Raw genomic sequence first — 24,659 nt, forward strand, 5'->3', positions numbered from 1 at the left:
CGTTACCTTGGAATTAACTTAACCAGAGACGTAAAGGACCTATATCCTAGAAACTATAGATCACTTTTGAAAGATATTGAGGAAGACATAAAAAGATGGAAAAATATTCCATGCTCATGGATAAGAGGAATAAACATAGTTAAAATGTCCATGCTACCCAGAGCAATCTACACTTTCAATGCTATCCCGATCAAAATACCGAGGACATTTTTCAAAGAACTGGAACAAATAGTCCTTAAATTTGTATGGAACCAGAAAAGGCCCCGAATCTCCAAGGAACTGTTGAAAAGGAAAAACAAAGCTGGGGGCATCACAATGCCGGATTTCGAGCTGTACTACAAAGCTGTGATCACAAAGACAGCATGGTAACATGGTACTGCCACAAAAACAGACACATAGAACAGAATAGAGAACCCAGAAATGGACCCTCAGCTCTTTGGGCAACTAATCTTTGATAAAGCAGGAAAAAACATCCGGTGGAAAAAAGACAGTCTCTTCAATAAATGGTGCTGGGAAAATTGGACAGCTACATGCAAAAGAATGAAACTTGACCACTCTCTCACACCATACACAAAAATAAACTCCAAATGGATGAAAGACCTCAATGTGAGACAGGAATCCATCAAAATTCTAGAGGAGAACATAGGCAACAACTTCTATGACATCGGCCAGAGCAACCTTTTTCACGACACATCTCCAAAGGCAAGAGAAATAAAAGATAAAATGAACTTATGGGACTTTATCAGGATAAAGAGCTTCTGCACAGCCAAGGAAACAGTCAAAAAAACTAAGAGACAGCCCACGGAATGGGAGAATATATTTGCAAAGGACACCACAGATAAAGGACTGGTATCCAAGATCTACAAAGAACTTCTCAAACTCAATACACGAGAAACANGAATCAATGGTGCTGGGAAAATTGGACAGCGCAAATGAAATTTGACCACTCTCTCACACCATACACAAAGATAAACTCCAAATGGACGAAAGACCTCGATGTGAGACAGGAATCCATCAAAATTCTAGAGGAGAACATAGGCAACAACTTCTATGACATCGGCCAGAGCAACCTTTTTCACGACACATCTCCAAAGGCAAGAGAAATAAAAGATAAAATGAACTTATGGGACTTTATCAGGATAAAGAGCTTCTGCACAGCCAAGGAAACAGTCAAAAAAACTAAGAGACAGCCCACGGAATGGGAGAATATATTTGCAAAGGACACCACAGATAAAGGACTGGTATCCAAAGATCTACAAAGCACTTCTCAAACTAATACGCGAGAAACAAACAAACAAATCATAAAATGGGCAGAAGATATGAACAGACACTTTTCCAATGATGACATACAAATGGCTAACAGACACATGAAAAAATGTTCAAAATCATTAGCCATCAGGGAAATTCAAATCAAAACCACACTGAGATACCACCTTACGCCAGTTCGAATGGCAAAAATTGACAAGGCAAGAAACAACAATTGCTGGAGAGGATGTGGAGAAAGAGGATGTGGTGGGAATGCAAGTTGGTACAGCCACTCTGGAAAACAGTGTGGAGATCCCTTAAAAAGTTAAAAATTGAACTACCCTATGACCCAGCCATTGCACTACTGGGTGTTTACCCCAAAGATACAGACGTAGTAAAGAGAAGGGCCATATGCACCCCAATGTTCATAGCTGCATTGTCCACAATAGCCAAATCATGGAAGGAGCCGAGATGCCCTTCAACAGATGACTGGATTAAGAAGCTGTGNAAGATGACTGGATTAAGAAGTTGTGGTTGATATATACAATGGAATATTACTCAGCTATCAGAAAGAACGATTTCTCAACATTTGCTGCAACATGAACGGCACTGGAGGAGATAATGCTAAGTGAAATAAGTCAAGCAGAGAAAGACAATTATCATATGATTTCTCTCATGTATGGAACATAAGAACTAGGAAGATCGGTAGGGGAAGAAAAGGATAAAGAAAGGGGGGGTAATCAGAAGGAAGCGTGAGAGACTATGGTCTCTGAGAAACAAACTGAGGGCTTCAGAGGGGAGGGGGGTGGGGGAATGGGATAGACTGGTGATGGGTAGTAAGGAGGGCACGTATTGCATGATGCACTGGGTATTATATGCAACTAATGAATCATTGAACTTTACATCAGAAACCAGGGATGTACTGTATGGTGACTAAGACAATATAATAAAAAAACATTAAAAAAAGGGGGGGGGGCTAAGGGACCAGAGTCTGAAATCAGATTCTAGGGTTTAAGTTCATAGTCATGTGACCTGAGCAGCTATCTCTCTATGGCCTTGTTTCCTTGTCTCTAAGGGAGGGGATAGCCATAGATATGCCTTATTATGCCTTATTATGCCTTATTATGGTGCTTTTGACAATATCAGGTTATCTCCTGCTCTGAGTCTATAATCTGTTAAGGGAAAAAGACTTTAAACACATTACTATACAAAAGGCTATTTACTATCACCACAACAAGTACTCTGAAAAGTTCCAGTGCACCATGAGGGTGCATAATGGCGGTCCCAACCTGTGGTTGGACCATTGTGGTAATCAGAAAAGACTTCCCTAAGGAGCTCACACAAAAGCTGAGACTTGCAGGATGAGAAGAAGGGTTTCCCAGGCAAAAGAAGGAGTGATGTGGGAGCAGAAACCCTGCATTTGGAAGGGGCAGGGCCACAGGCAGGAACTACTGTGTTCTAATAATTATAAGATTTTTTTTCTTTTACATTAGAAATTCCTGAAATCAGGACATGTTGTATAATTGATAACCTCTCAGACTCAATGAAATACAGAATTATTTTTCTTCATTTTTTAAAGATTATTTATTTATTTGAGAGACAGTGAAAGCAAGAGAGATCACAGAGGGAGAAGGAGAAGCAGACTTGTTGCTGAGTGGAGAGCCTGATGTGGGACCCTGAAATCATAACCTGAGCTGAAGGCAGATGCTTAACTGACTGAGCCACCCAGGTGCCCCTGAAATACAGAATTCAAAAAATAAACTGAAAAACATCAGAGAGGTTGAAGAGCAGAAATAAGGGGAAGAAAGGCTGGGGACATGTGCAGGGGCCTGCTGTGCAAGGCCACATTAAGTCTTGACTTGGACTTAGGAGCAGTGGAGAGTCATAGAAAGATCTTACGCAAAAAAGTGATATGAGTATATGGGATTTATTAAAAAGCTCACTCTGTCTGTTATGAGAAGATTGAGCTGAAGTGGAGAAAGTAAGAGTGAGGAGACCATCTGGGGCTCCTGAGACAGTGAAGGCGAGAGATGGTTGAAACTTAGACTACAGTGGTGGGACGAGAGCAGAGAGAAGACAGACTCAAAAACATTTGTTGGGTAGAATAAGACTTAACCATTTAGTGGTTATGGGGAATAAATAAAAGAGGTTTTGGGAACGACTGGAGGTCCCTGACATGTGCACCTGGATGGAGAGCAGTCCTGTTTATCAACATGGGGGGCTCTGGAGGAGGTGCTGCCTGGGGGAGAAGGTTATGAGTTCAGGTTTGGACATGGTTGGTGTGAAGACTTATGTGACATCCAGTTAGAGTAGTCACATAGGCCGTTGCATGGATGGTTCTAAAGCTCAGAAAGGATTCTGGAATGAAGATAAATTAGGGGCTCAAAAGCATAAAGAATGGAATGCATGCTATGGGAATGGAGGAGAAGTCCAGAGCGAGCATATAAAGTGGTAGGAGGTAAACCAGATGTATGGTGTCCCTGGAGACAAGGGGTAAGAGGGAAGTTTCAAAAGGGTAGAGTGGTCAAGTCAATTGATTGCTGCTAGATACCAAGTAAGATGATGATTGGAAGGTGTCCATTGGACCTCATGACTTGAAGGTCACATCGGTAGCCTTAGCAAGAGCTGTAATGGAGTCACATGGGTGGAGGTGAGATTTGCAGCAGCCTCAGAGGCAAATGGGAGGTGAGGATTGGACACAGAGAATAGAAACAATTATTGTGGGGACATGTGGCTGGTGCAGTCAGTTAAGCATCTGACTCTTGGTTTCGGCTCATGTCATGATCTCAGGGTCTTGAGATTGAGCCCCACGTGGGGCTCTGCACTCAGCACAGAGTCTGCTTAAGACTTTCTCTCCCTCTCACTTTGTCCCCACTCCTTCTCCCCCACCTCAAGTAAATAAATCAATCTTAAAAAAAAAAAAAAGAAACAATTACTGTGTAAAGTTTGGCTGTGAAGGTAGAGGAAATATTTGTATCTGGAGAAGCATGTGAGTTTTACTACAGCTTTTGTTCTATTTTTCTTTTCTTCTTCATCATTGCCTTCCTCCTCTCTTCAACCTCTTCTTCCTCTTTTATTGAAAATGGGAGGAGAGGATATTTCAAGGCAAATTGCACAGATCCAGTCAAGAGGGAGAACTTGAAGACACAGGAACATAATTAGTAACACCAAACAGGTGAGACAGTTTAGGACCCAGAACCTGGCTGGAGGAGGTTTCTGCCTCTCGCTGCTGAAGAGGATCCCTCAGCAGTAACCAGACAACTGAATGTGGTGGCCTGAAGCTAGGGGAGCTCAGCTCGCATGGGTCTGTTGGCTACTATCTTCCCCAGGAAGTAGGCAAGTCCTACCAAAGAGAACAAGGTGGTGTGCAGGAGGTGGTTTGGGTAAGGCGGCACAGAGTGCATGGACTAAAGTGTGTGGAGAATTGGGAAGTGCTTGAACTTGCTTTGGGGGAAACACAGAAGATAGAAGGCAGTTTTAAGAGGGGGTGGGAGTGCTAATAATGGGTATACAGTGACCTCCATACTCCTGGGTGGTGTGAGACGCATTTTTCATCAGCAACCAGGCTGATGTGGAGGAGCCATATTGTTGGGTCCATCCAAGGCTGGGATTTGCTGGATTTTATTAGGTAGTTCAATGTGTGGCCAAGAGAAAGATGAAGGGCCTGACCATGTAATCTCAATTTGTACGGAGGGAAATGAAGCTCGGAGAAGCCTCATGCATGAGGAGGTATGGGTATAGGCCTGGGAGGGCTGCAAGGAGGCAAAGGTGTCCAGTTACTGACCCAGATGCTCAGGAGTCCGTTGTCCTGAGCCCTTGCCCTGTCATTTGTCATATAAATGAGGATAAATGGTGGAACAATACCTTGGAGGATGCCAGAGGGACCGGGCACAGGGCCGCAGCTGGGAAGTTAGTTTTGCAAAGGGGGTGCTCAATGGGGCCAGTAGCATGTTTTCAGTTTTGATTCTCAGGGCCTTGCTCACAAGCAGGCCAAAAATTAATGTCCAGTGTGTACATCTTGAATGAAGACTGAATGAATGAACAAGGGGGTAATATTAATTAGAAATATTTTCATAATACTCACTTACCTCCGGTGTTTATACCTCTGGTTAGTTTTGGTGTTTGACTAGAGTCATAGTTCAGCTATAGATCTGGATGCATTATTGTAAAATATGACTTTTGTGTTATTTTGAAAATCAGCCAGTACCTTTCATTTGAACCAAAGGAAAGCAATAATCCCTGTTAAATCATAGTGGTCTATTACGTAGCTCAAACTACAGTCATAAAGCATCCTCCAAGCTGAATAACAAGTTGCAGTGTTGAAAATGGAGGAATTGAGATGGTGTCTGTGGATTGGTCCTATGAAGAGACACTGAAGTCTTGCTCCTCGTGGAGTAGAGAACAAGCCGGGTCCCCACTACAGACACACAACGTCGCTGGGGTACATCCTTACTAAGCAGCCTGTCCCCTTTGCCCAGGCCCTCTTCACCACACCGCTCGATTCATTGGCTTCCCAGCACTTCTCTGTTTCCAGAACTTCCCATTTGCTTGTGTTTCACTGTCTGTGTCAGCCCCCACCTCCTCTGCAATCAAGGGTCATCTGACTGGGTCAGTCCTGTGGCCCAGTGCTTAGACCGATGCCCAGCCTGGGGAGGCCTCATTCTGACTTGACCCCTGGGTCTTGGCACGCCCTCTGGAATGTATGAACAGCTGAAGAGGTGCCAGGCAGCTGTTTTTACATTACCCTCCTTCTCTTTCATGTGAGTACCTTGAAGCTGGAGATTTTTTCCTCACTTAGCAGATAGCGTGTGCTCAAACCTCGTGAAAGAATTTATTGTATAACATAGACACTGGCAAAATGTGAAGTGGCAAAGCAGGATAGCCTCAGTGCCCCCATCTTGAATGTCTGAAATGTTTTCCTGCCCTCCCTCCCCTGGCAAATAATTTTTCAGATATGAAGAAAGATATTCCTCACCCGAGAGCTATTCTCTGGGAATAAGTAAGACCCTTCATGAACTCCCTTAACTCTTTAAGATATTGAGGAAACTAGAGACCAGAATCAGGGATTTGGTTTGAATGAGCCACGCCTGACGAATCCTTACAGCTCTGCTGGAGGTAGAGGAAAGCAGGTTTCTGCAGGCTTAGCTTTGGAGCAATGCTTTGCACATTTTAACATGTATACAAAGCACCAGGATCTCGTGAAAATGCACCTTCTGATTCCATAGGTCTGGGGCAAGCCTGCGAATCTGCATTTCTAACCAGCTCCCAAGCGTGCCCATGTTCTTCCCCTGGGGACCATGCCACAGGTGCTAAAAGGTGGCAAGGGCCCAGACTGTACTATTTCCCCACAGGCCACATGCTCCTGGACTTGTCCTGAGCCGCCGCCTTCTTCTTCTTCTTTTTTTTTTTTTTAAGATTTTATTTGTCAGAGAGAAAGAGCACACAAGCAGGGGGAGGGGCAGGCAGAGGGAGAAGCAGGCTCCCCGCTGAGCAAGGAGCCTGATGTGGGGCTCCATCACAGCCGAAGGCAGACACTTAACTGACTGAGCCACCCAGGCACCCCTGTCCTGAGCCTTCTTGAAAACAGAGCCTTTCAGGTTTTGAGAATTAAAAAATATATAGATTCTTTAAAAAGTAGTTACCTTTAAAAAATAGATGTAAATAGATAAAAATAGATGATTATTTTCATGTTATAGATAACGTGGCTAAAGTACACAGAGGTTAAATGACTTAGCCCCGATTACAGAGCTGGTAGGTGGCAAAATGTAAATTTAGTTCTCTTCTTTCCGAGTCAAATGCTCTATCTCCTTTGTCACAACCGTTCTCCCACTGTTTGTGTGTTCATTCCTTCATTCATTCCACAAGGGCTTATAAAGCACCCTTTTGGGGGGCACGTGCCTTCTCCAACTACTGCGGCTTGTCTCAGCTGTCTGTACCATTCCTGCCAGCTCCAGTCCTCCAGCTGAAAAGCAACTTCTTCCATCACCCTTGCCATTTACTGTACTGTCCTCAATCCCCACTGTGAGTGGGGAAGATGCAGACATTCAGGAAGAAAATTGATATTCAGGCTCCTAGAGTAATATCAAAAGGGACCCATTAACATACTGTCATTTGACTCAAAGAATAGACTTATGAAAGGTAGTTTTTATCAAGAACTCTAGCCCTCCTCTTCAAACTCAGATAGCATGAGTCAGCCTCATTGTCTTAGTTCTTGACAACTTTTGGTATTTCTCGATCTGCTTCAGAACATTCTATGCCAGTCCCACCATAGGAGCTCCTCTGAGGGTGAGCACCACCACTGTCAGAGGGCGGAGAATAATTAGGAACAATTAGGGATGCACTGAAACTGACTGGCAGCTCTTCGTGCGGGTCTAATTCTAATGAAAGATGACTCCATTCAAAGCAGGTGGTCCAGGCACCTGCAGCCATGTGCAGCGATGCTATTTTAAGTTATGATTGGGAGTCAGGAAAAAAACCTCTCCAGAAATATCTGCATGTGAAAAACGTGTGATTTTAATGCTCCTGCGACCATCTCAGAACACCTGAATCCACATCGAAGTAACTATAGCTGTGCATTCCATTCCGCAAACCTTGGGAAACCTACACACACAGAGAATTTGGAATGATTGCTGGGAGAGCTGACTGGCTCGGGTATAGATTGGGTCTGAAGACGCCTATAGACCTCACCCTGACACTTGGGGTTCCCATGAAGGATTTGGGCACAACAACGCTAGTGACGGTCTTGAATATTCTCACACTTCCGGTGTCCCAGGATGACTCTGATGAATAGGAATTCTTTAGTAAATTGCTCCAAGGTTATAATTCTTTTGCAAGGTAAATAATCGGCTCCATCTCTACATTCTAAGTTTGCAGTCTTTGGTTTTCTTCAGTGGGCAGACGTGGGCTATCTCTGTCATCAGACAAGCAGGGTGTTGTTCAGGCTCAGAAAATCGTACTCAGGGAAGTGTCAGTAAAATGATAAACCCTTCCAATGGAAATCATTTCTCCTTGAAAGAGCTCCAAGCACTTTATTATATCTTTTATCTCTCATAGCCCTGTGGAGAATATGGTAATGTTCTCTCCTCATTTTATAGCTGAGGAACTGGGAGTTACTATGACAGGAATGCATTGCTTCATAAAGAGTGATCAACTCCTTTGTAAATAAATTCAGCAGAATGTCCATTTGCAGCTGCCAGTTTCCACCCTGGCCGTCCTGGGCTCCCTTCCCCCAGTCCTGCCTCCCCACGTCCAGGTGCCTGGACTGGCTCGTCTTCCAGCAGCTAAGCTCTGTTCTCAGTCAAACCTCGGCTGCTCCCTTTCTTCACCCTACTCGACTTTCCCTAGCGACCCAACTGCACTTCTGTCTAGGTGTTCTCAGCTATTCACGTGAATGCTGTATGCTTAGAAGAAAGAACTTTGAAGTATTATTAAATATCTGGCTGGCCATGATAGGTAAAAATATGATCACATTAGCTATAATTCTCACACTTTTTTTCCTGAATGAAGTTCTGCTATTTTCTTTTCTGATTTCATTCACTTGCCTAAAATCAAGTTTTCATAAATAAGAGACAACCGTGTTAACTTTTGGATTCGTCAATAAAAATAGGAGAAATGCTTTTCTGAGAACTTGAATATTACCAGTTCCTGATATACATACTGTCCTTTGGTTTCTTACAAAGTTTTAGATAATTGTTATATAGTATCGCATAGTGTTTAAGAATGTAGATTTATATTAGGGTTCAGATTCTAGTTCCACAACTTACCAGGAAAATCTTGAGCAAGTTAATCAACTTCTCAGAGGCACAGTTATTTGATCTGCAAAATGGAATTAACAATACCCACCTCAGAAGATTATCGTGAGGTTTAAACAAAGATAAAGCAGGCTAAGTGTTACTTCGTGCAAAACCTGGCAAGCAGTAAGTGTTCAAAAAACGGTTGTGGTTGATGATGATGATGGTGGTGGTGGTGGTGGTGGTGGTGGTGGGTGGGAATGACAATAATTATAACCAGCTGTGGAGATGGGAAACTCTCCTGGAGGTGATAATTCTAAAAATATCCCAATACAGTGTGTGCTGAAATCTCTTTCAGAACATTCTCAAACAGATTTCAGACGTGGCAAACAAGATTTACTGAGCACCGAGGGGGATTTTTGTGCATCCTGAAGCACCCTTAGTGGCTACAGGCCCCGTGGCAGCTCCTCTGCAGCAGGAATCTACTGTCCCTGCACAGATCATGTGTAGCAATGAGATATTTTATTTTATTTATTTCAAATATTTTATTTATTTGAGAGAGAGAGAGTGAGAGAAAGAGATCACGAGCAGGGAGGAGGGGTAGAGGGAGAAGCAGACTCCCTGCTGAGCAGGTAGCCCAATGCAGGACTCTGTCCTAGAACCCTGGGATCATGACCTGAATGGAAAGCAGACGCTTAACCAGCTGAGCCACCCAGGCGCCTGCAATAAGATATTTTAAATAAACTAAAACACTTGAACAATAGCACGGGAAAATAGCTATTCAGCAGCACCTGGCAACTTTGAATTCAACATTTAGAAACTTAGAGAAGCAAACAATATTTTCAAAAGGTAAATCGTTTTGACTCTTGATATCTGAATATATTGGGCATTACTAACTTCAGGAAAGGCAATCCACGTCTGGCCAACTCTTGTCATTTTTAGTATTTTTATGCTTTTCTAGACGGAGGTAAAAACAAAGGTAGAGAGGGACTTAGACAATTTGAGCCAATTAGCTTAACGTCTAAACTGGAGAAATGTGAAAAAAGATTTCCAAGATTTAATGATTTTTAAGAAGAAAGGGTGGAACTTCAGTCCAGTGGAATTCATGGAATCTTGGGGTAAATATATTACCTCATCCAAGATTGACATTTTACAGGTGAAGAATGTGGGGCCAAAGAAGCTGAGTGAGGTACTCCGTAGAGCCCACCGTGACTTAGTGACGTGCTGATGAGAAGAGGCACTTAATCCCTAGCCTAGTACTCTTCCTCAGCTCACTTCTCCCAGGGCCCTTATAATGAACAGCAAAAAACATCTGCAGTCATAACACAAAGTCATTATTAATTTTGCTACATGTGCAGAAAGAACCTCTTTCTTTTTCTTTAGGTAGTTAAAATTTCTTTCTAAAGCTTTTTTCACATTATTTATTCATTTAGAGATATAATAAAGGTATATGTGAACCTTCATCTAAATGGTAGCAAATTAATGGAGTTTAAACTAATGAAGTTTCTTTCTAGTTCAAGCAATAACAGTGAGACTCAGAAAATGGCTCTCATGTCACACGGGGCTTTGTGTGTGCCAATGGGAAGGTCAAATGAGTTCATACGTGGAATGAGCGTAGAGCAGTGGATGTTGGCAATGATAGATAATGACATTGCCCAGGCCCTTTAAGATGGCTATGCATTCCTGAATGAGGACTAGCATATTACTCTGGGCCCAGCCACAAGCATGATGGAGTAAATGAGGCTGTAGGCCAATGCTGCCCAACAGAGAGAATGTGAGCCACACGTGTAAAGCTGTTTAAGTTGTCCTATAGCCACATTATAAAAATAAATAGGTGAAATTAATTTCAACAATGTCTTATTTAACCCAATACACACAAAAATTACGATGTCAATATGTAATTTTAAAAAGTATTAATGAAATACTTTACAATCTTTTTTTTTATACTATCTTCAAAATCCAGTGTATTTATTACCTTTACAGCCCATCTCAATTCAGACCAGCCCAATCTCAAGTCCTCCCTAGCCACAGGTGGTTAGGGCTCTGTGTTAGTGTTGTTCTTGTCCTATTTACTTGTGAGCCTAATTTCACAAAAGCATCTACTTTCAACCTTTCTGAAGATGCCTATGGTTTTTCTTGGCTCTTTCTTCCTTGTTATAAGATCAGTCGGCAGTGCCCAAGCCCATCACAGTTAAATAGAAATACATTATACATTTAAATCTGAGTTATGGTACATAAATGCGAGAGCTAAGCTGAATATTTAGCTCTCTTTAAAAATAGTTCACTTCAAAAGTAATAGAATATTTTTCTTGGATCAGTTTCTTTATATTTCCAGTTCACTAAATGTGGCAAATTGTATTGTCAACGTCGAGGAAGGTTTATTTATTTCTTCATCTTGGTAAGGTAAAGCTTTGCTGCTTTCTGTGAGAAATAGTTAGGCTTATCTCTTAAAAACATGATTTATTGATTTATGATTCATAATTTATTTGGTTCAGTAAACATTAATTGTTCCCAGCGAGCACAATCATGTTGCTGCAAGAATGATTTTTATTGTGCAAAGTTTGTTAGCTGAACAGAACATATGTCTTACAAATATTCCTTAAACTCCCTCTCAAGGACATGATCGAAGGCATTATAGTAGAAAGAAGCTTCCTACTCCTTTACACAGTTGAAAAACTTTAAGTATGCTGCACCGAAAGCTACATAAATAATTGCTTATCAGATGGAAGTTTTTATGTTACTTCTAAAAATATAGGGTAAGGTCGTAAGGTTAACATGCATGAGGAATGGTCTCATCACTTATTTTGAATTCTTAAAATGTTAGTCTTTATCAATTTTGAAATGTTAGTTCTTCATTTACTGTTAGGTTACATGATGCATGAGTATACACATTTCTCTCTTGTAAGTTTTCCCATAGCTTCATGGGAAGCTATGGGAACTTTGAGTTGAATTCATGCTTTGTGGCCCAGTTTATAAAAAAACTCAATATTCCCAGGCCTTAACTTTCTTATCTGCAAAAGGGGTAGAATAATAAAAGCTAAAAATGAACGAACCCAGTTAGCTGAACAGTTTACATGTCTCAGCCCATCTAATCCTCTTTACTCCCACCTCGCAAGATATCATATCTTCGTTTTACACATGAGGCAGTGGAATCTGCTCAAGACCACAAAGCCAGGGGTGGAACCATCATTCAAGCCCAGGCTGGAGCTCCTGGGGGAATTTCCTTCATATTTAAAATTACAGGGAGAAAAAGAGGCTTAATAGTATTACTTAGAAGAATTCTCTAAAGATACACTTTTTTAAAATTTATTTATTTATTTATTATTTATTTATTTTTAAAGATTTTATTTATTTATTCAACAGAGATAGAGACAGCCAGCAAGAGAGGGAACATAAGTAGGGGGAGTGGGAGAGGAAGAAGCAGGCTCATAGTGGAAGAGCCTGATGTGGGGCTCAATCCCATAACACCGGGATCACGCCCTGAGCCGAAGGCAGATGCTTAACTGCTGTGCCACCCAGGCGCCCCTAAAGATACACTTTTTTAAAAAAAATATTCTTTCTGTTTAGAAGTCGTTAGAGAGGCTCACTAAGATATTAGGCAATTCTGTGCTATTCCACAAAACCAAGCCCATCCTTGACTTTAAGAAGTAAAACCAGGACTGTGGAGTCCTTCCCAGTGAAGGGACGAGGTTGGTCTCTAGAAAACAAGTGGTTAGGACCCGAGTTAAATGAGGGTTTGACTTAATTGCCTCTGAGGCATCTCTGGCCTCCTATGACTCTTGATGCATGCCTAGGGTTGAAGGGCAGAGTTCCTGTGCCCTTATTCCGCGTTGGTATAGACGAAGCCAGGCAATAGAAGTTCATTAGTAAGAAGATTATGATGGATGTAGAGATAAAATAGTGAAACAAAGTCTTAGAAATAAACCTCTGACTGACAGCAGAAGTCTCAGGGCAATCCTGGATGGGTTTTTGCAGAATGGACTAGCTCACGGTGAACATTTCCATCTTCATCTTGTTCTTTCTGGAATTTAATTGCCTTCAGAATCAGTAAAATTCGACCATGGCTAGAGACCTTTGATGATATGGAGTGGGGAAAGTTCCAAACACTGGAGAAATGAAGAAGATAGAGGGTAGAAAGGGAGGAGGAATGGGAGGGAATGGGAGGGAATGGGAGGGAAGGTGGGAGGGAGAGAATGAATAGAATGGCAGGAAAGCAAAACTCAGCTATCAAGTTTAGAATGAAGGCTTTGTTGGGGAAGTCTGCCACACCACTGAGATAACCAGGGCTGAAATAGCTCACATCACTCCCCTGTTTGCCCTTGGGGTCAACCTGGCATTTAGTATCGCAAAGAGGACCCCAGAGAAAAGTCTAAAATGTTTATTCCAGTGGAAGCATTAAGCTTCTTGGGGGGAGGCAAAGCCACTGAACATAGAGATTACCGCCAGGAGTGACCTGGACAAAGAAGTCACAAGGCAAGGGGCTCCTCCGTGGTTAATACGCTAAATGCGCCATTTCTGAGCCCTCTGTTTACGAGTGGTGGTGGCATTTTTATCAGTCAGGACTCGATGAGTCTTCTCACAGAGTGCTTTGACTCTGCTAAATGTCCAGAAGGCAACATTTAAGAAGGGCATTTCTCTTGGCTTCTTTTATTTATACCAGCTTTTTAAAAAAAGCAACGTTTGCTTTCTGTTTTCTGAATTTCAACTCTTTCACAATGTAGTGTGTTCCTTTTATCAAATGTCCGTTGTGTGACCAGGTAAATGGAATTATGTCATGCTAAAAGTAGAAAAGGCTCAGGCCATCTATTCAACCAGGGGAAATACAGATAAGAAAGAAAATGTTTCAGTTGGTTCCTCAAACTCAGCTCCTCCCAATTGTTCAATTGTTACCTGCCGCTCACCCAGGACACACAGTGTATTGACTGAGATAAGGCAGCTTGCATTCCGTGTGCCTGCTGTCAGTACAGGCATTGAAAGAAATCACATCAATCTAAATTGACCCCAAGTGGAAGGAAGGAGGGTCACCTGAATGAGGACTGTAAATGATGTCACTGTGAGAATGATAGCTTTTTCCTTCCTGTCCTGCTAGAGCTAATGCCTCACCTCCAAACACCCCCTCCTCTGGGTGTCTATCACCGTAATCCCACATTTGTTTGTGCATCTAACGTTGGGTAACTGAAGCAATATTTCCACAAGAGAAGTAAGGTTTCTAAACATTTGCTCACAATCCCTGGCATATATCAGGAGACATTCTCAAACATTTCTTGCTATAAGTGAGCATAAATAAATGATTTTTGTTTGAAAATTCAATATTTGACAATTTGTGGATTTTTCCCCCCATAGTGGCTCCCCAAATAAGGGTGGGGAAAGTTTAAAACCAAATCCAATACTCGTTAAAATCACAGACAATAATCTGGATGGATAACAATTTTCAAGATCCAAAAAAAAAAAAAAAAGATAGGGTGGAGATCTGAGCCAAATTTAAAAGAAGAAATTGAATACTCAACCATGCACCTTCAAGATGGAAGAGAAATGGTTTACCAGCAGCATATGCAAATATAGCTAAATTTTCCTCAGCTATGTTGTGTCAGTGCCAGAAAGGCTAATGCAGTTCTAGGCACATTGTCTGTGCTTCCACAGAAGAATACAAAGAGGAAAAAAATAGGGAAGCAATAATTTCACTCTATTTTGAAATGACACCTTGTGGGCAACCAGTTGAAGAAATGCAGGAGAGTGTCCCAGTGGTAATTTGAGAAATATTGGCACAAGAGGAATCCGGTTAGCCTAGGGGGTGGCAGGGAGAGGGCTGAGGGTGTCACGGAACCAATGTGAGTTTGCTCCTTGGTGAATCGAAGGTAGAAACTGTGCCCAGGTAAGCTGTCACACAAAGGAAACTTGACCTGCAACAAATAAAGAGATCACAGGGAATAACTTCCAAAGTTGTGACTCCCCAAGCAAGGGTGGATAGTTTCCTTTTAGTTAGGGTTGGGGTGAATATTTAAAAAGTGGATCCTTGTCACCCTATGTAAAGATTGGCATTGCGTTGCACATGTGCCTTAAGGAAACATGCCTATCCATATTTTGTGTGTTATGTAAATGAGGCTTGTGCTCGTCCTTGGGATAATGAGGTAAAGGTAGCTGTCGGTAGTTCTGGGGGTCCCTCCATGGTCCTTCTGTGCAGATGCGAGTAGGGGGTTTAGCTCAAGCTGGTCTGGGTGGTCTGGGCCGGCTGGAGGTCTTGTCAGGGCAGTTGCTATCACCGGAGGGGTGGTTTCCAGTTTCTTGTGCCTAAGAGGTAAGCTGGAAAGAAGAGCTTAAGGAAAAATGGGGGGACAAAAGTCGGTGAGTAGAAGCAGGTGGGCAGGGAAAGTTCAGGTCTTGAGGTCTAGCTGGTGATGAAGGCACTAGATAAACACTTAAAGCCTCATTATGTGGACCAGGTAGATTACATGGACGCTGATGGCTCCAGCAGACAGAACAGGAACGGTATATAGAAGTTGTAAAAAGGCAGGTTTGAGTTCAGGGTAAAGAAGAACTTTCCAGTAGTTCTTGGTAGCCCATGGAGTTTCCAGTAGTCCATGGAGGAGTGAGGTTCTCAAGTCTGATATATATTCGAGAAGAGGCTGCATGGCCCCTTAAGGGGTCAATCTCGATGGGTCACTAAGGTGTCTTGTCACACTGTGGCTGTGATTCCCTTGCCATGTGGTAAAATAGAGCCAACTGGCATGAAAGAAGAGAAGTGCAGTGGAAGGTATCTGCAGTGGAGACTTCCGCTCTTACTGAGGACAGAGTGGGTAGGCAGCTGTCTGACGGGCCAGAGGGAGGTGGCTTGAGTAGGCAGTTGTGTCCCTCTGGTGCTCTTCGGGCTTGTTTTAACGCTTGCTGGGCTTTCAGCTTTTCTTTTTTTTTTAAAGGTTTTATTTATTTGCTTGAGAGAGGGTGAGAGAGCACAGAGGAAGAAGCAGAGGGAAGAGCAGACTCTCCGCTGAGCGGGGAGCCAGACTGGGGCTCGATCCCAGGACCCTGACCTGAGCCAAAGGCAGACACTTAACCGACTGAGCCACCCAGGAACCCTGGGCACTCTGGTTTTCTGTTCCTGATATAAATCTACTGCTCTACCCCACCCCTGTCTATACAAGCACACATCGATTGCTTCACTAAAGCAGAAGGAAATGCATAGGAAACGTGTAAAATAGCTGAGCTAGACTCTGAGCTGGGGCTTCCTCTGCTCTGTCCTTGGAGTAAATGAATCCATTTCATTTTATTTTTTAAAAGATATTTATTTATTTGAGAGAGTGCAGGAGGGGGAAGGAGGGGCGGAGGGAGAAGGGAATCTTAAGCAGACTGCCTTGAGCGCGGAGTCCTCCGCGGGGCTTGAGCTCAAGACCCTGAGATCACGACCCAGCCAAAATCGAGAGTCAGACGTTTAAGCGACTAAGCCAGCCAGGTGCCCCTACATTTCACTTTCAAAGGTTAGGCTTGCTTGGTACCTAGAGCTGGACTGTTTGACTGGATTGATTTTTCTAGTAGAAATTGACTGTTTTGAGACAACTGTATTCATTTGCTTCTTGGTTTCTCTAAATGTTCTATGGTACATACACATCCTGAATGGAGATAAGAATCTCAGGCAGAAAGTTATTTTTGCAGTGAGGTGGAAGGAACATTAGATCTTTCAGCTAAACAACTCTGCAGCCCTAGGTACGCCCAGAAGTGGTGTGATCTATTTGTGTTGCCTTTTCTATGCTACTTGCTTTTTCCCCTTAGGTTTTTTTTCCCTTTCATAAAACGGAGCTCATAATAGTACCACTCCTTAGGGTTGTGAAAATGAAGTAAGTTAATACATGTAAAGAACTTGCATCGATACCAGGTGCATACAAAACAAGTATTAGTGTTATTACATACTGTTTTGGGGGTCCTTTTGACCACCTCCAGGATTAGTAATTTACCAGAAGGACTCACGGGTCCCAGAAAAGCTGTTATACTCAGTTATGGTTTGTTACAGCAAAAGAATACAGAGTAAAATCAACAAAGGAGAAAGATGCATTGGGTGGAGTCCAGGTGTACTGGACCCATCGCACACTGCCAGTTGTCCTGACAGAGCTTAATTCTCTCAGCAATGTGTGACAACACGCACCAGATGTGGCCAACCGGGGAAACTCACCCACACCTTGGTGTCCAAGAATTTCTGTTGGTGGGGAGGAGCCAGTCACACAGACATACAGTCTTCAGCTCCTCCTTCCCCACCTGCCCCCAAGAGAGGTCAAAGTAACATAGTGTGACCCCAAATGGCATGGCCCAAAGTCTCAGGCACACAAAGACACTTTTATCAGGTGGGATACTCCAAGGGTTCGGAAGAGCCAGTCAAGGGACATTTGGAATGTGGAGGGTTTGGGCAACTCAGCCTCCTGAGTTAACATTTTACTGCACATTACATATAAATTTTGCTTATTTGAACAATCAAATTCAACCATCTTCTTAAGGCTTGAAATACTTTTTTTTAGTATGTGAACATTTATTTTTTATCACATGTATATCTCTTATAACCTTCTCTGTATGAGCTGGAAAATAATTTGTTTCAATCTACATTATAAACCCAAAAAAGAAACTCTTATTATCCAATACGAAGAGGACATAACAGAAACTAAAGATCATACTATCATTGCAATAATGGTCATAACAGAATGCTCCATAAATTTTAACTAAAATTACATGTCAAATGCTTTATGAATATTATTAGTTTTAGTACTTATCAACAACTGTGGGAGGGAGGTAATAGTTCTGTTTAACAAATGAGACAGTAAAGGTCTAGAGGGTTTTAGGAACTCCCCCAAGGCTCCTCAGCCAGTAAAGGGCAGAGTCTACATTTACTGATCTGATTCCAAACCTCATGGTCTTAACATCATGCATGATCATTTTCTATGATGTTGAGAAACAAAGGCTCTAAAGAGTATTTTGAAACATTAAAAAAATCCAACAAGATTTATTTGATTTGATGCATCTCAAGATCCATAGACTGTTTAGACACCGAGGCAGAGTTGTGGCTAGAACACGTGTTGCTTTTACCAACAGAAGAAATCTCGGCATAGAAGCTTCTAAGGTGCCTCTCCCCACAAATATGTGATGTAGGAGGCAAAAAAGCAAGAAAAGGAGAGATACCAAAAGGAGGAAAATTATATAGTTCTTTGAGTGTTTTGATTAATAAGGGGAACATAAAATCTGAATGTTCTCCAAGATTCCAAAATTGTTGCCACCATGAATTGTCTGTAATTGTATCTTTCTGCTTCCCCTATTATTAGATCTCAGTCTGTGGTAGAAGCTGGGACCCTGAAACACGAGGAAAAGGGAGAGAATGAGAACACTCAGCCACTCCTGGCTCTGGACTGAACCCCGAGTCACCCCATGCTCTCGCAGATCGCCGGCCTTCAGTGGTATCAGCCACCCAGGAAGCACATGCGCAAATGACCCACACAGACACGTGCGTTCTGCTTGACACAAGGCCCTCCCCTCCCGCCACCAGCCATTGGTCTGAGCAGCCAAAGTTGAACAAAGACTCGAGAGATGCTTTTTTTTTTTTTTTTTCAGTGAGGGGACTGGAGGTGAAGGCAGTCATGTAAACATGATTCCCCCTCCCCCATATTTATGGTATTAAATGAATTGAAAAAAAAGAAAATTTGATGCTCACACTGCATTAGTACCAGGGTTTTTCTGAGGTACCGCAGAGACCCTCTCCAGGTTTTGTGACTTAAGATTAAGTGCATTTCCAAGTAGATACATGAGAACGAAACTGTGCAGACCCAATTGTCAAGCTCAATGTAGTGCAAAGCCCCAAGACAGTAGTATCTCTAGTAATTTCTATTCTTATTGAATTATTTTCTTTGACCTCATCACCAGCATCGAATTGTTCAGCCCAAGGGCATTTTCTTGTAGGTCTGACTCTTTGCAGAGTTTGCTTATTTTGGATCCTGAAAGAACGATTTTGATGTCACATCTTTTGTCAGGCCACCAGCTGATTACCATGATCTGACTTTAAAAGAAGACACACACAACTTGAAATATGATTATTTCATCTTAATAATGTGACTTCCCATAGGCAACATGAGTCTGCGGGGGGGGGGGCCTCATTGAAAACACATGTCAGTGATTAATGGATCCATTCAAATTGCCTCACTTGGGTCACTACAAGCAAGAAAAGTGCTACAAAAGCATTTAACTCCCCCACCCTCCCGCAACCAGTTAAAGGTGTGGAGGAGGGAGCTGGCTGTTGCTGAGAGGGTAGGTACCAGTCATGGAGGAAGACCCTTAAGGATGGCTAAATATGCAAGTACAGACAATAAAAGATTAGGAATGCGGGATAAAATGCCAAAGATCATTTTCTTTGTCTCTTCTCCTTAGAAATGGAGTCCCCAACTCTCCATTCAAAGGAAATTAAATAAAGATAAACAGATATCATAGGATAGGATATCCTTACTTGTGCCATGTTTCCCAAAACCAGTTGTGTGTTTTAAGGCATCTCTTATATTCCCAGCCATCCGCAGGACATGGGCATTTATCAGTATGACCAGTTGGTGCTCAATGTCAAATAAAAAATATTTTAGTTGATAATGGGCAGAAAAATATGATTTTATGTTTTAAGGATTTGGGAGGGTTAGCTAAAAAATTCAAAGAAAAGAGGTGATTCGACTGGCCGTGATCACCCTCACTAGATATTATTACTAATCTTTACCATTTATTACATCTCCTTCTCAACGAATCTAGTGTTTTAATTTTTTTTCCTACTGGCAGAGGAGAATAAGAGAGGTAATTTTTGTATTCCACCCTTGAAATAAAATTGAAATAGAATTAAAAATATTTCTCAACCAATTGTATCATGGTATAAATAAAACCCATTCATTTTGTGTAGACATTTCAAATAACAAAATAGTAACATTGAAATAATTCTACCCACACAGTGACTGAAACACTTTTCTTATATTCCATGAAATAGGGAAGAAAGATAAACAATTAAAGTGAATTAGAAAAATCCATTTTATGACTTGGGTTTGTAAAATAGTTATGGGATCCAAGTATATAAAATGTTATTGGAGTTGATTCTTGCCAACACTTTGCAACAGTAATAATTCTGGCTTTTCAATTGGTAATATTTAGAATCCTACTGTAGTGACCTGATTTTAAATACCATATTATAATTATTAAGTTAAGAGCTAGTTTTTACTCTATTCCATGATTTCATTAAATGAATGTAAGATGATGGTTTAACATTGACAACTTATACTTTAAATTTCTTTATGTGTATGCAATATACGTCCAAGAACCAAATTCAGTAAGTGACATGAATGTTATTACACGAGCATTGCATTGTATTGTCCTTTGTCAGTCATTTCTTCTGTTCAATAAATACTGAAGGACACAACACCTTTTGATTTTTCAAGAGCTTGCTTTTTCTTCTGGACTTTGGTAATTAATTTGGAGACTTTCCTCACATGCTTCTTCATCTATTTGAATGGGACTGTTTTTGGCAAAACAGAAGGGAACAGGACAAATATGTTGCAAACCCTTCTAACTGGAAGTTAATGTCAAGCAAAAAGGGTACATTTCAATGGTAAAGAGCTCTTTTTAAAAGAGATAAAGCATCCTCCTTTGTCCTTAGACAGAAAGGAAGCACACGTGATTTTTCTACCCGTGAATGAAATCTGGTAACCTCTGTGTCATTTCTTCAGCATTTTTGTTCATATTGGCTTAAAATTCAGGTGCAGGAATATCCTTACATTCACATAGCTAGCATTTCTAGTGTGATTGCAAACATGCAATATTTAATGCATTAATACCCCTTTAAATTAATAATTTGATCATCTTTGGAATAAGTGGTCAAGACCATTTTTTCAACTCTTACTTCTAATGCCGTGGTTAATAGTAAAGCTGAACTATGGACAACAACCGCTACTTCCAAGCTATATTTAAATGGCAGAAGTTTCTCAAGCCAGGGAAATGGAAGAGTCTTCCAAACTCTTTCAAAGAAGGCAATCCTAAACCCACGACAAAGATCCTGGCATTCTTGGCCTTCCACTCTGCCATCCTTCATATTCTTACAAAATTGTGATGGGAATCCATGTAAGGACCGCCTTGCTCACAGGGATCTACGTTAGGCAAAGAGACTCTGGATTCCCGCCCTGTCTCAGATGCCAAAGAGGTCAAGGAGCCAGATGTCCTAGTAGCTACCTACCTACCTGATCTTGAGAGAAAATTTTTACTTTGAGAAATGTTATTTTTTTTTCCAAGTTCTAATTCTTGGCATTAAAAAAATTTACAGGTGGCACTTTTATGAGTCAATATAAAATGACTCCATGTCCTGTTTCAGTATGAAGAGCTCCTCTTGGAAAGAGAGCATCTCTCTACCATTTGCATGGCGAGGAGAGACGTTAAGACAATGGCTTTCAATGAAGATAAGAAAGCAAACAGACTCAGTGGGTGGAAAGCAGACATCAGCGTAATTACATCTTTCTCCTTTGTATTAGGAAAATAAAATTGCTTCTTTATGAGTGTCTTTTACTAAAACTAATTAAAAGAGGGAAGTCTGAGTTCACGGGGAAAGTCACCATTAAGCAGCTGGAAGTAAAGCATTTATACAGCTTATTATTAAACTCAACAAAAAAGTAGTGGTACATGATGACAATATGGCCCAGCTACCCTAGAAAAATATAATTGTATAGAAAAATTACAAACTAAAGCGATCCATTCACAGTTTCTACATATATTCTCATTGTACGCTGATCTCGGCCTCTTCTACGTGGGAAAAATATCTTTGGCTGACAAGGCAAAAGCTCTCATGTCTTCACCAGAAATATGGCATTGGATAGGTGCTGTCATGGGATGAGGGACAGCAGGGGGCTTTCTACGTGAATTGCAGCAAGGCAAAATATTCCATTTAGTGTCTTCTAACCCTAGGAGAAGCCTCAGAATTTTGGGGGCTACCCATCAAGAGAATGAAGGGCCCTCAAACTCGGAACCGCTATCCCCACGCCCAAGGAGATAGAGTCAGCAAGGCAGCTTCTCTCCAGTGTGTCCCAAGGCTCCCTGACACGCTAAATCGCAGGAAGGCTGTGTCTCTGCTGGGGTGTCAGCTCTGGGTGCCACACATCCACGATGAAGATCAGCCGGAAAGACACGGCATCCTGCCACACCTCGTGCTCGAAAGAGTCGTCGAAGATGAGCACTTTGCCTTCTTCCCAAGTCCTGTAACAGAAAAACATGGATTCAGACGGAGCACTTTCACGAAACCTTTGCGATCTGACCAGAAAATTGGAACACGAAGCTGAGATGGAGTCTTTCCTTGGTGATTAAGAAAGAACTTCAGGATTTTTACCATGAACACAGACTTCAATGCTCAGCCCAAGAGTGTGCAAAGGACAGGGGATTGGTGATAAGGGCAGGCCAACTGACCTTATCACTGGCTCTGCAGTTACTCTTGGTCCGAACCTAGGTGAGGCGTGTTGAGGCAGGCAAGCCGGCAAAGGTATGCCCTGGCGGCTCAGGGCCACGGCGACTTCCTGGCCAGTGACTGCATGAGATCCTCCCCGGCCTTCCAGAGGCTGCTCTAGACCTCTGCGTAGCACCTGGGGCTCAGGCATCTCAGTGCCCTGCAGGCTACCCTGCACGGTGTCAGCCGTCTCCATGTGATTTCCTCAACCCCTTCCATTTGTTGAAGTTCCATTTCATGGAAGAAAGTTCCATTTTATGAAGGGCAGGTTGGGGTTGACTTTTGTTTGTATTTTTAATGTCATCTGCAATGCAAGCGTGTTATCCATGGGATATTTTAAGTCAATGCTGCGAAACATCTTTTAAGGCCTCCAGCATTACTACAGAAAATATGTGTACAGGAGCTAAGACCTAAACATAGTGCTTGTCTAAATAAAGCAACCAAGAGAGAAATGCACAGGGGCAATTACACAACACCTTTCACATCCAAGCAAAGTTTATTGCTCGTGCTAATGTTCTCCTCTTGTTAAAATAGGCATTAATTGCCAATATATTACATGCTGGGTTCCATTTTTAAGATGAAATTTTTACTAGGAAATTTTCTTTAGATATTAAAATTCCACTCAGGCATTTGAAATTTTATGTCAGGGATTAACAAATAATTAAAATTATTGGATAGAAAATGCTAGCTTGATTTCAAGTTACTCCATTATCATAAGGAAGTTTGCCTTAGGAACAATTATGTGTGTTTTCTTATGCTCATTACTAGGTGATTAGTCAATATTAAATTAGGTAATATTTCATATTGCAGGGTTTCTCAGCCTTGGCACTAGTGACATTTGGGGTCAGATAATTTGCTCTTGGGGGTTGTCCTGGGCTCTGTGTATGTTGGGTAGCATCTCTGGCCTCTACCCACTAGAAGCCAGCAGCGCGCACTCTCCCAGCAGTCACGACAACCAAGCATGTCTCCAGTCATTGCAAATGTCCCTGTGGGGTGGTGATGGGGGCGTTGAGAGGCAAGTTCGTCCCAGACATGCTGCATTAATACAACAGCCAAATTTCTCAGTTACTTAAAGTGAATGATAAAGTAATGAATATTTGCAAGTTAAAAGTTCCTTGGAATTGAGAATCAACCTCCACTTCTGCCACCCATGCCCACCTTCGTGGCCCACCTTATACACTGTCTCACACACCGAGCCTAATGCCTTGCATTCAATACACACGGGTTGCTTAACTCTTCCGTACGATTCCTCTTAAGGATCAAAGAAAGGGTTCTACTGGAGTTCCATCCAAGTGTAACCAACAACAGAAATATAGAGACACAGGAACAAATGACACAATTGTATTATTACCATGCAAAAACCAAACTTGAAAAAAAAGGGCAAAGTTAAGAAGAGAAAAAAAATGACAAGAAAGAAGAGAAATGACCCACAGCTTATACAGTTTGGTGGTGATTTTCTAGATCTTAATGTTTTTGGTGGGACTATGCAATGTCTATGGGTACCACGGACAAGCCTACATATAGGCAAAAGATAAGGGGGGGCGTGCTCTCAAGAAGGAAAGGCAGCGTGGGGGGCGGGGCGGGGGGCAGCAGCGATACTCACAGCAGCCAAACGGTGGCAGCAACCCAAGGGTCTACTGATGAAGGAATGGGTAAGCAAAGTGTGGGAGAAGCATACAATGGAATATTATTCAGGCTTACATAAAAAGGAAATCCAGACAATGCTGTAACATGGACATTAAGACATTTTGCTACGTGAAATAAAGCCCTCACACAAGAACAAATATTGTGTGATTCCACTTATAGGTGGTATCTAGAGTCATCAAATTCACACAGACAGAATGATGGCGAGTTGTAATTTAGTGTGTATGGGGCTTCAGTAAGATGAAGAGTCCTGGGAATGGATGGAACCTGGCGATGTAGCACGATGTGATCGTATATAACACTACTGGCCTGTATGTGCATTTAGAAATAGGATGGTCAATTTATGTTCTGGGTGTTTCACCGCAATTGAAAAGGGAGAAAGAAGGGAAAGGCAAAGGGGAGCATACGGTAGAAGAGAAAGGGGGAGAGAAACAGCAGAGTGCAGTGGAAAAGTTATAGCCCCGAGGGGAAGCAGATTCAAACCTCTTGGCTCTGCCATTTACTACTAATGTGACCTGGGGTGAGGTGCTCCGCATTCCTGAGCCTTTGTGCCTTTATCAGCACAG

At 42.0% G+C, this 24,659-nt stretch overlaps 2 protein-coding genes across 6 annotated transcripts in view; one reads left to right on the plus strand and one right to left on the minus strand.

Annotated features, from left to right (window-relative positions):
• Window positions 1-18,400, plus strand: part of CLVS1 (clavesin 1) — a 196,784-nt gene extending 178,384 nt beyond the window's left edge. The window contains exon 6 of the mRNA XM_002915715.4: window positions 18,272-18,400. Coding sequence (XP_002915761.1) covers window positions 18,272-18,359 — 88 coding nt within the window. The 3' untranslated portion in view covers window positions 18,360-18,400. The remainder of the gene's footprint in view (window positions 1-18,271) is intronic.
• A 1,528-nt stretch (window positions 18,401-19,928) lies between these two features.
• ASPH (aspartate beta-hydroxylase) overlaps window positions 19,929-24,659 on the minus strand; it is a 209,617-nt gene continuing 204,886 nt past the window's right edge. For all 5 annotated transcript variants that reach the window (XM_034668106.1, XM_034668107.1, XM_034668105.1 and 2 more), the window contains one exon: window positions 19,929-22,205. In XM_034668106.1, the coding sequence (XP_034523997.1) occupies window positions 22,055-22,205 (151 nt within the window). In that variant the 3' untranslated portion in view covers window positions 19,929-22,054. The remainder of the gene's footprint in view (window positions 22,206-24,659) is intronic.

The sequence above is a fragment of the Ailuropoda melanoleuca genome, chromosome 9, assembly GCF_002007445.2.
Source record: "Ailuropoda melanoleuca isolate Jingjing chromosome 9, ASM200744v2, whole genome shotgun sequence".
Classification (NCBI taxonomy): Eukaryota; Metazoa; Chordata; class Mammalia; order Carnivora; family Ursidae; genus Ailuropoda; species Ailuropoda melanoleuca.